The sequence below is a fragment of the Apis laboriosa genome, unplaced genomic scaffold, assembly GCF_014066325.1.
Source record: "Apis laboriosa isolate Shangri-la unplaced genomic scaffold, ASM1406632v1 scaffold4_cov146, whole genome shotgun sequence".
NCBI lineage: Eukaryota > Metazoa > Arthropoda > Insecta > Hymenoptera > Apidae > Apis > Apis laboriosa.
In genome coordinates this window covers 3,509,957-3,520,093 of record NW_025223501.1, presented here as the reverse complement: position 1 = coordinate 3,520,093, position 10,137 = coordinate 3,509,957, and the positions used below count along the sequence as shown (strand labels likewise).

Sequence of the window (10,137 nt, the reverse complement as noted above, 5' to 3'; positions counted from 1 at the left end):
AAAAAAAAAAAAAAAAAAAGAAAAAAGAAAAAAAAGAAAAAAGGAATGGTCAAAATCCTACGTGTCGTACTTTTTCCTCCGACTTAATTTTTCCCAACTCGCATCGAATCCTTGGTTTAACAATAATTTCGTTACGATTAATGTATATAGTAATTATCGTAATTACATAATTGCTAGTAGAAGATACGAGACACGCTTGAAATTTTTTTCGTATTTTTTTTTTTCATTGAACAAGCGCACGCTTTTGAACATTATGATTGATGCACGATCGATCGAGTTTCAAGCAGTATAGTTGTATAGTTGTGCTTCGTTTAGGATTAACATTCTCTCTCTCCCTTTCTCTCTCTCTCTCTCTCTCTCTCTCTCTCTTACAACTAGTAAAACGTTGACGTACTTTCGAGTCAAGAGACGAATTTACGAATTAAGAAACACACGTGCTCGTAGTTTCTCGTTAAAGCTAGTATAGTTGTCAGTAAAATTTAATATAGTTGATAGTGGCAGCATACACTTGCTTCGACGTCGTCACATCCATATCGTGTCGACAATGAAATATTTTATATTTGGTAAAGGCTGATAATAATCGCCTGTCGTTAGTATAGTTCTTAACTATAGTTAATCGCCGTCGATATCGATTACGCAGTTCGAAATCAAGATTCAACCGATGGACAACACATCCTTCGACGATAAAAATATCACATTAATGCACCAGCAATAACATTATTGAGTATAGTTGATGGAAATGCCCGAACTACGAGGAGACGACTATAGTTGAATCTATATAACGCGATTAATAGTCGACCATGCAAAAAATTTCTTGTCGAATCGAATTATATGCGCGCAACTATGCTACATTTTCAATTTACTAGGTAACTATAGTGTAATGATCAACCATAGTTACATTTCTCTCAATGGTATCATCATATAAACGTTACTTCAATCAAAAAATGGCTAGCTTCAGCCTAATATTAAACTTTAAACAACTCCAAATCCTAACTATTGTCGATTAGGGAACAACTATAAATTAGATCGACCATACTTAATTTTAAGTTTTAATTTTCGTTTATGAACAGCATTTATATTCTTTTCGCAAAACACGTTTTCACTCGAATCTAAATAATGAGTCGAGACAACCATATACGATACAACAACTATACCCTTTCTCGATTGATCGCACGTTGTGTCGTTTGTGTATACGCGTTCTTTCTGCGAGAATATGTTGTGTGTATGTGTGTGTATGTGTATATGTATGCCCGCGTGCATTTTCATTAATGCAAGTATAAATGTTAGTGTTAAGTGTTAGTAATAATAATAACAGCGGTAACAGGAGCAATAATAGTAATAAATAGTAGTAATAGTAGTAGTAGTAGTAGTAGTAGCAGTAGCAGTAGTAATAGTAGTAGTAGTAGTAGTGTAATAGTAGTAATAGTAATAGTAGTAGTAGTAGTAGCAGTAGTAGTAGTAGTAGTAGTAGTAGTAGTAGTAATAGTAGTAGTAATAGTAGTAGTAGTAGTAAGTCGACCGGGTGCACATCCGACGAGGGCAGGTCCTACAGTGACAAATAACGACGGTATTGTTTTCTTTAAAAATTCTGGGACAATTTGTACAATTTGTCTTTCATTATATCGTGTCATTCCTGCGATTCTTTTGTCCATTATTTTTTTTTACCTTCGTTACATAATCCTTCAGACTTATTCGTATGCCTAGCAGCAGATGATAGTTCTAATATCTCACTATTTACTTATTCTCATTTTTTTTTTGTTGTTTTTTTTTTTTCTTTCTTTTTTTACAGTAAATTATAGCAAATCAACTGTTACTATTTTGCCGACAGTTGATAAGTATGATCAAAAAATTTTTGTACGTTTGGGTGTTAGTATTGGCAGCCCCGAAAATTTTGTTAGTCGATCGTTTTTAGACGACACTAGTATTTTCATAAATTGTTTTACAATAAAATCAATGCGTTTTTATATATTTCTTGTTATTTACAAATTATTTGCAACAACTGTAAAATAATTTCCACTATCATTCGTAGCTACTGTACAATATACTCACTTATTGCAGTTTTATCACCACGTTAATTTTATTTATTTCTAGAATTTCGAAAATCATCGACGAAATTTTGAAAACGAATTTTATGTACATGGTGAAAAAAATATCGAATAATATCAAATAAATATTTTCCTAGAGACTAGAGAAATACTACTTTCATTAATTAATTTTTAAAAAATTGAGCAGTATTCTCACGCATCATTAAAATCCCAAATTTTGAATTATTGTAAAGATAGTAAGAAGAGGACCAATTTCACGAAAAAAATTTACTTCGATGATAAAAATTTCGAAACAATTCTATAATTTTTCAACAAAATTTCTTTTTTTTTTTTTTTTTTTACTTTTTTCATGATATTGGTCTCAAAGGGGTTAGTCAACGAAGAGATTCAGAAAGGATGAAAAATATAGGCAAGAATTTAAAAGATTAAAATTCTCAGGGCTCCTTATTCTCTCTCTCTCTCTCTCTCTCTCTCTCTCTCTCTCTCTCTCTCTCTCTCTCTTTCGTTACAAGTAACAAATATGTACAATATTAAATTGTATATATTCCGCGGGCGAGAAAAAGAAGCAAGAACGAAAATTCGTCAATGTATTTATAAACTCAGAAAATAATGCATCAAACTACCATAACAAAGTATAATCATTTAACTTTATTTATAATAATCTTCAGCTTATAAGCTTCCTCCGTTTCTTCATTTTTCATCGTTTTCTACAGCTTCCAATAAATTAAATGATTTCCTTTCTTTCTCTCTTTCTCTCTCTCTCTTTCTCTCTGTCTCTCTCGCTCGCTCGCTCTGTCTCGCGATTAATAACAAGAACCTTCCTCACTATAGTACTCTTTCACTCTTGTTCTTTCATTTTCTCTCTCTCTCTTTCATTCACACTCTTTCTCTCCCTCTCTCTCGCAGGGCTGAACGTTGCCTCCAATAAGAAAATACCGTATCTCAACCGTCTGTCAGCTAATTACGAACGCGAAACGTATTGAATCATCTTCCATCTCGCTTCAACGTGTCAAAATTCAAGTTACGTTCACGGTGACTGACTACCTTCGACTAAATACCGATATTTAGCGGTATTTATGATGGAAGGAGACACAAGGCTCTGCCAACACTTGACTTCATTTTGTACTAACTTACGTAATCCAAAGTTTACAATCAGTAGGGCCAAGATCAATTTCTAGGGAATTTTAAGCATCGATCATTATTTTTCTTTCTTCTGTATTGACAACACATGGACTTTGACATTTAATATATATATATATATATATATATATATATATATAGATATAAATTTGGATAAATTTTAAAATTTTATAAATTTTATAGACATTTTTTTTATTACAAGTTTTCTCAGATTCAGATAGAATTTTCTTAACATTCTCTTCATCTTATCTTTTAATATACACAATTGAAAATTAAAAGACAATGTACCAAAAAACCTTTTGTACAATATTGCCGTAGTAACAAAACTTTAAAAAACCGAATGTTTTTAAAGTTATTTAAAATATTTTAATTACCTTTACAAGATAATTTACTTTTAAGAAGATATTATTTATAAGAAAAATAGTTATTCAAATTCACTCTAGCATCATCATTTTCAACTTGTTCCTCTTGCAGCAGTCGTCACCGTGCTCACGATCCAGAATCCGGAATATTTTTACACATACACATGAATCTACGCGCGTATACGTGTAGGCGAAAAGAAACATCTAGGAGAAACGGGACAGATCAGGATGCCCGGGCGGACAAACAGACAAGAGAGATTGCGGCACGATGCGCATACATATGGTACGTAATCAGCGTGCGTGTATGTATGATCATCTGTGTTGGCATGTAATATGTGTGTGTATGTGTGTATCTCCGTATATATATATATATGTATATATATACATTGTGTGTGTGCGCGCGCGCATACGTGCTTATGCTTGCGTATGGAGTGTAAATGGTGGTTCGTTACATTTAAAAGGAGTATTATAGTTTGTCCCTTAAAAAACACAGAAACTCGAGTCTACGCTTGGCAGTATCATGAACAATTCGCACGCTCGAGCATCGTCAGAGAACTCGAGCGAACGCACGTATTTTATATATATATAGATGTAATGTATGTAATGTATATATGTATACGTATATACATATATATTTTTTTGCATTTTTTTTTTCTTTATCTCATTTTTTGTTAATGCTTATAATATCTCTAGATGTCGCCAAATAACGCGCGTGGTGGTGGTAGTAGTAGTAGTAGTAGTAGTAGTAGTGTATCTCCCCTTACTCTTTATATTTCTCTCTTCCTTCTTTTCTTTTTCTCTTCTTTTTTCCCCTCTCCGATTGTTTTATAATTACATTTTAATCGCTTGTTTGCAGCAGCATTCGAGAAAAACGACGACTACGACACATTTAAACAATGAGAAATCGACGTCAACGGTTAACGCCCTTGGCAGTGATCGTAGAATTGCATGTAGTTTTTCTTTCGTTCGAATATATTTATATGTCTGTGTTGTATGTAGCGTGTATGTGTACGTGTGTGTGTACGTGTGTGCGATGTATGCATGCTCGCGTGTATGTGTGCGTGCGTGTGTATTCCTCTCTTCCTCGCGCATTCGTCGTCGCCCTTCCACTCGTACTCTCTTGCATTCCTTCTTTCTTTCTCTCTCTCTCTCTCTCTCTTTCTCTCTCTATCTCCCTCTTCGTTCTCCACTCTTTCTTTTCATGTCTCAGCTCACACTACACACGGAGTTAACGTGTGACCGGTTTATGATTCGTCGAAGGATGCGGTTCACCTTGATTCCCGCTGGATCTTTCAACGTCAAACTTGTTCGAGAGAAAACATCGCCTCGAGGGGCCAAGAATTCTGCATATCTCCACGACGACATCTGCCGCCAATTGCGCGAAACGCGTTAGACGTTGCATCGGAAATCATGGCGAGGGTCCACGCGTGTCCTTTGTATATAATGGGGAAAGTCCCTCCTTCAAATTCAAGGGCGGTTCTAAACGCTATGAAACAAAAGAGTGTCGATGACGACCTGCCGTCGACGGTCCGTGACATTTTTTTCCTTTTTTCTGCGTTTCAATATACGAGGCAATCACGAAAATTCTTTTGAAAATTTTCCTCCACGTCGTTCTCCCGTATACACAGACCATCTTTCCCCCTTTTTTATTGCACGATTTTTCTCTTTTGATATCGAACCAGAAACATTTTCTAAAGGAAAGAAAACTATTCTACTATTCGTTTGAAACGTTCAAGCTCTGAAATTTAAAAATTGGATCCAATCTTGTGTCCACTCTTGTGTGTAACTATCTACAGGGTACTTTGTTCGCTTTCCTCGTTGAAAGCGATCAAGTTCCCCAAAACGAGTCAATGTCTCGAAGTCAGTCAAATAAGGTCAACTATGCAGTCAAGTTTAATCTACTGAAGAGAAATTATAGAGTTAGTAACAGTTTATACAAGTTAAAGTTATTCGATAAAGTGGCAACGATTCATTCAACGTAATATAATATAATATAATTCTAACAATTGGAAAAGCTCAGAAAGAAACAATAAAACGTACGAGAGCTTGACCATCCAAACAAAAGCTTGATTGTTTACTCGATTGAACTTTAGTCTCTATATACGAGAGAACAACTTTACAAAGCGATATCCTTCGACAATTTAATCGTGGATATCTTTTTAAGGTAACCACTTATAGCGAATCAAAGGGAAGTAGACGATTTTACGTGTTGTCCTCGCGTGCAGTACGCTTAAACATTAACATTTTAAGGACGCTAGAGCCCAAACGAATATTTTTTTATATTTTAATGATCGTCGATCCGTCTACGATTAAACGACGTTTCAAAACGACAAAAATACTACAGATATATGCAATAGGCAATGTCGTTGCGATGCGTGTTGCGCTTAAGAAAAATTTTCCTTCCATTTTCCAACTATCCTTATCATTACTCATCCTTTCCTGTAGCAAAAAACGACGATATATCCGAAAGCACTCGTTGTTAGTAGCTGCATGAGTGTGTTTTGTAGTACAACAAAGTATAGGTAGTCTGCAAAATATAGGTGTGTGCAAATGTATGTCGGCGTGCTGGTGTCTTTGTACAGGTCCTCTTCATCTCCATTCGTTGATTCGCGCTTACTTTTTTTTCTTTTTGTCGATCATCCTTTTCTTCACCTCCACTTAATTTTTTTCCCACGATATATCCGAGATATTCAGAACTTTCATACGTCTGTATCGATCGATCCATTTCCAATTTCCTCCTCCAAGATAAATAAGATTCCAGCAATGCCTTGAGACAATGGTTTTCGAGTTCTTAGAAGGTATTATTATTATCGTATTACTAATATTGGAGTGGATTAATTCAAAATGCAAGCGACAATCACGTTGGTGGCGATGATGGTGATGATCTGGCTGATATTACACTTAAGATTTCTATTTATCTGAAGCTTCGTCCATCCGAAATCTCGTGCCATCACAACGCACTTCTCTCTTCCTTCTGCGGTGTGGCAGTGTCCGCCTTGCGGCATTTTGCATAATTTATAGATCTTCCCTTTTGTCTTTGTAGAATTTATGGGACGTATCGACTGTCCCTGTCCGAAAAACTGTGTCGATCTGAGGCATCGAAGGCGTCGTAAAATAGTGGACGTAACGATTGGATATAATGATTATTGGATCACGTGACTCGTGCATTGTTGCCGATTTTCGAATATCAAACGTTTGGAATTGTTTTTTCCCAAAACCACCCCAGATAGACACGATCGGAGAAGAAATGTTACTTAGATTACAGCAACTTACTGCATGGATTTTTTTTCGCCTTCTTCGAATATACGATAAGTATATAACTGTACAATAGTAAAACACAGCACGTCTATAGGATCTTACTATTTTGTTCTAGGCAAATTACTAGTAACTCGTTCTTTTGTCCATTTTTCTGATTCATCATTCATTACTACAACGTTATATCCCTTGCTTCTCTTGTTCCATTTCATTTCAAATTGATCAATTTTTCACGTTTTTTACATCACGTTTAAAATAAATACATCGCCTTAATTAATTCCAACCACATTGTATTTTCTTTTTTTTTTCTTTTTTTTTTTTTTTTTTTTCCCCCCCCTTTTCCAGAAAAACTCCGCCTCGTGTTAATCGCACGTTACAAGAATTTACGTTTTTTTCTTTTTTTTTTTTTTTTACCTTTTTTAAAATTTGCTCGTTTAACTTACTATGGAATACAACTGCATTATGATCAGTTAATAGCATAGAGTTACAGTGTTACAACATTAAGAATCTTAGTGTACAGTGTGGCTCACGTATATGTGTATGCACAGGTATATCTCCGATCTTTCCTTCTTATTTTTCTCCAATTCTCCTGCGAGTATAGTCTCTCTCTCTCTCTTTATTATGTCTTTGGGTGTGCATGCGCGCGTGTACGTGGTGTGTATATACGTGTGTGTCTGTCATTCTCGGTTCGTGTTTGAGAGTCAGCTGAAAGTCGATCGCAGAATTATTATTACTTTGCACGTCTGTCTGCTGATCAGAATATTCTTAACGCCAGTTTTCCATCTTTCGCTTCTTCTCAACAATTGAGTGTGTTGTTTTAATATTATTATTATTATTTTTTTTTTTTTTAATGCTAGCATTGCATGTCCAAATATATCGGTCGAAAATCAACTTCAACTTTTCGAAGCCCGCTTCTATAATTCTCATCTTCAGCTGAGATCTGGCGCGACTCTGTTCTTGTTTCTTTCTCGTTCTTTTTTTTTTTTTTTTAATTTCCTCAACAATTTCTATCAACTTCCCATGAAATTCATTCCCGTTCTTTCTCCTCTTCGCTCGGTACTTTTTTTCTCACTCACTCCCGTATTCTCATGCATCCATGTATCTGCTTCTCTCTCTTGCTCTCTCAACGTCTAAACGCAAATTTAATATTTTCGTACATTCACTCCCTCTCTTTCGATCTATTTTCTCTCTCTCTCTCTCTTTCTCTCTTCCTTTCACTCTCTCTCTCTCTCTCTCTCTCTCTCTCTCTCTCTCTCTCTCTCTCTCTCTCTCCCTCGTTCTCTCACTCTGACATAGATTTACAATATTTTGCTCGATTTTGTTGATTTTTTCATCTTTTTTTTTTTTATTAAAAAATTAAAACGGACGGTTAAATTTTATGGTTTCGTTTGTCGGTGAGCCGATGTCCGCTGCTGAAGGCACAAGGCTTTGCACTTGAACTCGGTCACCTAGCCTAGCTTCACTGACTTACTACGACCTACTACCAACTAGCCTCGCTTACTTTTACTTTACTTAACATTGTCCTAAATTGCTACCACGCTTTTGTTCTCTCTCTCTCTCTCTCTCTCTTTCTCTTTCTCTCTCCCTCTCTCTCTCTCTCTCTTTCCATCCCATCGCGCAACCCCTTTTCATTGCCATTTTCGCGAAAAAAGAAAACTCGGACGCGCGCAAATGCCAAGCCTCGTCTTCGACATCTTATTCGTCGCGGAAAAACCGTTCCACGTATTTTCCCTTCCATCATTCACCTGTCATTCATCTTCATGATCAACCGGCGCATCTCTTAAACCCACCTCTTCAATTATATCTTTCCTCGTATAAACAATGTACATGCTAGCAATATATTATTATGCTATGTGTTGTGATATAGACTCTATGGTATCATTATGTATAATCGTATCGTTTGTTATTTTTTTTTTTTTAATCATCATCATTTATCATCATCATTTTTTTTTTTGTTTTTTTTTTGTTTCCTCGATACTTTCGCACTCTCGATATCGGCCAGGCCAGATCGCTGCTCAACAGCTCAACCGACCTCCCTTCCCTTCCTTCCTTCCTTCCTTCTCCGTATACCCTTGCTTTTCAACAATTTACATTTATAGAAGAGTGCGATCGATCCTGTCGGTTCTATCATCGTTATCATTTATAATCATAATATGATTATATCGTAATAACTTTTTCAGTCACAACTCGGCCGAAAATTGCGCACGCATACAATTAAACACGCACTCCCTCTCTCGCATTCCGTCCCGCATCAACTCCTCTCGGTTTTCCATTCATACTAACAACGCTTGTCGCCCCTTATACAACGCGCCCCGCCTTGTAGTAGCCGCTACCTTATACATTACACATTATACATTTACATTTATCGATTCCGGGGGAGGGGGGTAGCCAGGTAGAGAATATAGTAATAACATAACTGGTAGGTAGCTCCTTATTACAGTCTCTGTACTGTCTCTACGTATCACAGCCTGGGTGCCTCGCCACTGCCTTCTTCTCCTTCTTCTTCTTCTTCTTCTTCTTCTTCTTCGGTGTTCCTCCTGACTTCGTCGTTTACATATGTAAATATATATCATCGTCATCCTCCACGGCGTCTAAGCTCCACTGCCGACTAAAGCACTGCCGAAAGCACTGCCGCAGCCCCCGTTTTTAGCACAGCTTCACGAAGCCGGTGCGGAGGAGCCGAGGGAAGGTGAAAGAAGCGAATTCTGATAGAACGGGAATTCGATGCTGCTACTAGTAGACGACACCGGTCTACTACTCGGTAGGCAGTGGCATGGTGGTGCACTAGTACAGGAGGTTCTCCACGTCCGCGTATCGCGCCTGCCGATGATTACGCTGCTCCCTTCGGTCAGCCTCAACGTTCTTCTGGACGCCACGCGGACTCGCGATGAAACAACACTATTAGCCGACGGGGATCGGCCACGGGGGAACTAGGGTGTTACGTCCCAGATCTCGGCGAGGAAAACTGGCAGCTTTTTATTCTTGAACTTGAGACTGAAGCACATCTCGCTGTTCTGGTTGCCGAGGGTCCGCAGCTCGGTCAACACGGACAGCAACCTCGCGAACACCGTGCCGGGATTCGGTCTGCGCCTGTTGTCCACGTATGCCCTCAACGCCTCCAGATAGATCTCCTGAATCTTCTCCACCTTCCAGCCTTCGAGCAGGTTCGGCCTCTCTGCAAGAAAACAGGGGAATCTTTTCTTTGCAGGCTGGGGGAGGGGTGCAAGGAACTGAAGTACAGACAGTTCCACGTATCCAAAATACGTATCCACGATAATCCAAAATTGATAATAGGTCGACAATCGGTTGGTTAGTCGGATGATTATTATTATTAT

The 10,137-nt window shown here is 37.4% G+C and overlaps 1 protein-coding gene across 2 annotated transcripts in view; it reads right to left on the bottom strand.

Annotated features, from left to right (window-relative positions):
• Positions 1-4,360: 4,360 nt before the first annotated feature.
• Positions 4,361-10,137, bottom strand: part of LOC122717170 (ecdysone receptor) — a 103,368-nt gene continuing 97,591 nt past the window's right edge. For both annotated transcript variants that reach the window (XM_043940983.1, XM_043940984.1), the window contains one exon: positions 4,361-9,977. In XM_043940983.1, coding sequence (XP_043796918.1) covers positions 9,733-9,977 — 245 coding nt within the window. In that variant the 3' untranslated portion in view covers positions 4,361-9,732. The remainder of the gene's footprint in view (positions 9,978-10,137) is intronic.